Genomic DNA, 2,992 nt, shown 5'->3' on the forward strand with positions numbered 1-2,992 from the left:
TGTGTGTGTGTGTCTGTGTGCGCTTGTGCCGGTGTCCATGTGTGCGTGTCTGTGCGCATGTGCTTGTGTCCGTGTGTGCGTGTCTGAGTGCACTTGTGCCTGTGTGTGTGTGTCAGTGCGCGTGTGCACACATGTGTCTCTGGCTCTTGCGGCGGCCGCGGTGTCAGGTCCCAGGCTCTGTGTGCGCCTGACCCCGTTCTCTCGGCTGCCACCTCACAGGCGCGCTGGGGCTGCGTGGAAGAGGTGGAGCTCACCAATGACGGCTCAGGGCTGGGCTTTGGGATCGTCGGGGGGAAGTCGAGCGGAGTGGTGGTGAGGACGATCGTGCCCGGAGGACTGGCAGATCGGGTGAGTTGATTTGGGCCTTACAGAATTTAAATTTTATGACTTCAAATACAGTTTTATACATGAACTGCTAGGATGTGTGACTTTATAACTAGAATTTAGTGTAGTTTAAAAGTGAGCTTGGCTAGGGAGGTTGAGACGGTAGGATCACTAGGAGTCCGAGCTGTGTAGTGAGACCCTGTAATAAACAAATTAGTATATAAATGAATAAATGATTTTGTTTTTAAAGTGAGCTGGGCACGGCAGCAAGACCTGGAAGCCTAGCACTCTGGAGGCTGAGGGAGGGGATCACCTTGCATTAGAGTCAGTGGGGGCTACGTAGCAAGACCCTGCCTCAAGAAGCAAAGTTTTATTCCACAAATGTTCCTATCTACGCCGCTTCATTTCACACAGTTCTCAAATCGGCTGGCTTTTGTTTGCTTGCTGCTTACTTGGGGCTTCTGGAGAAGCCGCTTAATTCCACAGAGGTGCAGTGTTTTTACTGGAGAGACAGCTTGCAGCAGGCTGAACGCTGAGCCGGGAGGAGGATCCAGCTGGCTTTTTTAACCAGATGTTCAAGATACTGCCACAACTGCAAGAAAGAAACGCTCTTCTCACTAATGCTTCTCAACTTGGAAAATATACCCCTCCTTTTCTTGTCTTCTTGAGGCGGGGTTTTGTGTGGCCCAGGTCGGCCTCAAACTCAAGGCAGACGCCTACCTCAGCCTCCAGAGTGCTGGGTTCCTAGGCCACCAGGCCCAGCCCTATGGCCCTTTCTAAAATAAGACACATGCATTATATGAATATTGTAATATAGATTAGCGTGTGTGCTAAATGCTCTAAAACTTGTCAGTGCCACCGTCTAATTGACTGGATACTGCTGCCGCCAGGCTTGTTGTGGATCAGTCCTGTGAGGTGGTGGCACACGGAGCCCTTGGTGCCTCTGGTGCCCTTGCACAGGGGACAGGTCAGACAACAGTGTGCCAGTCAGGAAACGCAGCCCTGGGTGCTGCTGGGCAGAGCCAGTGAGGTGGCTGTCATTTTCGTGTCTTTTTTATCAATCTTGTAACTATTTTTACACTTGCCAGTTCCTTAGAACACCTGCTTTTCTGCCAGAAGAAAATGTTTGCCTTCCAGTGACAGGTGCAAATTGTCCGCGTCATTTCCAATCAGAAGCTAGGGTGGAAGCGGCAGGAAGCAGTGCCTGCTGAGACTCCGAGGGCTGCCTGCTGCGGTGCCCTCGCTGCCGGCCACACCTGTGGGTGCCACACCCACTGCCGCCCTGGTCGCCTCTGGCCTGGCTCTGCACATGGCTGTTCGCTGTGCTTCCTACACTGCCCAGCCGTGAGCAACACCGTCACCATTGCCTCCCTCCCTGCAAGCCCCTTCCTGCCCTTCCTGGGTGCCCACTCCTGCCACTTCCACACACACTTGCCCAGTGCCCCAGTGCCTGTGGCCTGACCACGCCCCACCCTTGTGCTGCAGCCTGGCACCAACCCTGCAAAATGGGGAGGCGGCTGTGGGCATCTCAGTCTTAGGTCTCCCGATCTCCCCCTTGGGCAGTGTGAGGCACAGTTTTCAAATGGTGCCACTTGGTGCTGGGATTAGCAAGTGTAAAGCCACGTTAGCTCCACACTTGGCTTTCTTCTCAAGCTGCCTCCCTCTCCCAGTTGCAAAAGGCCTGAATTTTGCTCCTTCCTTCCTGGTTTCTTCTTCCTCCTCCCCTTCAAGCTGGGACTTGAACCTGGGACCAGTACCTATAGTCAGCACTCTCCCCCTCAGCTACTCCCTGTGCCTCACAACCATTGTTATCTATTTTTTTTTTTTAATTTAGTACATGATCTACAGGGTCTCACTACGTAAATCAGACTCAGAGTGGTCCTCCTGTTTTCAGCCTCCTCAGTGCTGGGATTACAGGTGCACCACATGGCCTAGTCTCAATCACTGTCTCAGTGTGCCCCAGGGGCGGGGCTGGCACAGCATGCTGGGGATCGAACCCTGGCCGCTGCGCTCCGGCGCTTCAGTCCGCCGAGCTATCTGGCCAGCCCTCCATTGTATCTGTTTCTAATCTCCGTTTCATGCAGACTTCTCCATAGTTACTGGCAATCTCCCACAGCGTAGGAAAATGATAACCCAGCCGAAGCCTGCGCCTTCGTGTGGGAGGGCCCCACTGCAGCGCTGCTGCTCGGGCATGGAGGCGGGAGGCAGCGAGGTGGCAGCGGGCTGAGCCCTCACAGCCTAGAGCCTGCTTACCTCAGCGACCCCCGGAGCCGAAGATGGCCTGAGAAGGTGGTTTCAACCCGTGAGTCTCATGGGTGCAGCTTTCTCACAACCAGCCATGTGGGCATTGTGACATCTTCAGGGTATGGCAGGGACTCAAGGAGAACCAGAGTCTCTGTGAAACAGCGCTGTATTCCAAAAGATTGCAGAAGGTTGAACGAACTGCTTTAAAAATTGCAAAAAGAAGGGGCTGGCCAAACAGCTCAGTGGATTAAAGCACCTGCAAGAAGGTGCAGGGGCCGAGGGTTTGATCCCTGGGCCTGCCGTGCCTGCACACGCCTATAATCCCAGCTCTTAGGAGGCTGTAGACATTCAGATCACTACGAGTCCGATCTAGTAGTAAGACCCCGAACACCTTGTAGACCCTTCCCTAATATATATATATATA

At 53.7% G+C, this 2,992-nt stretch overlaps 1 protein-coding gene across 2 annotated transcripts in view; it reads left to right on the forward strand.

Moving 5' to 3' along the window:
• Patj (PATJ, crumbs cell polarity complex component) overlaps positions 1–2,992 on the forward strand; it is a 203,310-nt gene that overhangs the window by 14,413 nt on the left and 185,905 nt on the right. For both annotated transcript variants that reach the window (XM_023718315.1, XM_023718316.1), the window contains exon 8: positions 220–348. In XM_023718315.1, coding sequence (XP_023574083.1) covers positions 220–348 — 129 coding nt within the window. The remainder of the gene's footprint in view (positions 1–219; positions 349–2,992) is intronic.

Source organism: Octodon degus, unplaced genomic scaffold, assembly GCF_000260255.1.
Source record: "Octodon degus isolate 3935 unplaced genomic scaffold, OctDeg1.0 scaffold00057, whole genome shotgun sequence".
Taxonomy (NCBI): Eukaryota; Metazoa; Chordata; class Mammalia; order Rodentia; family Octodontidae; genus Octodon; species Octodon degus.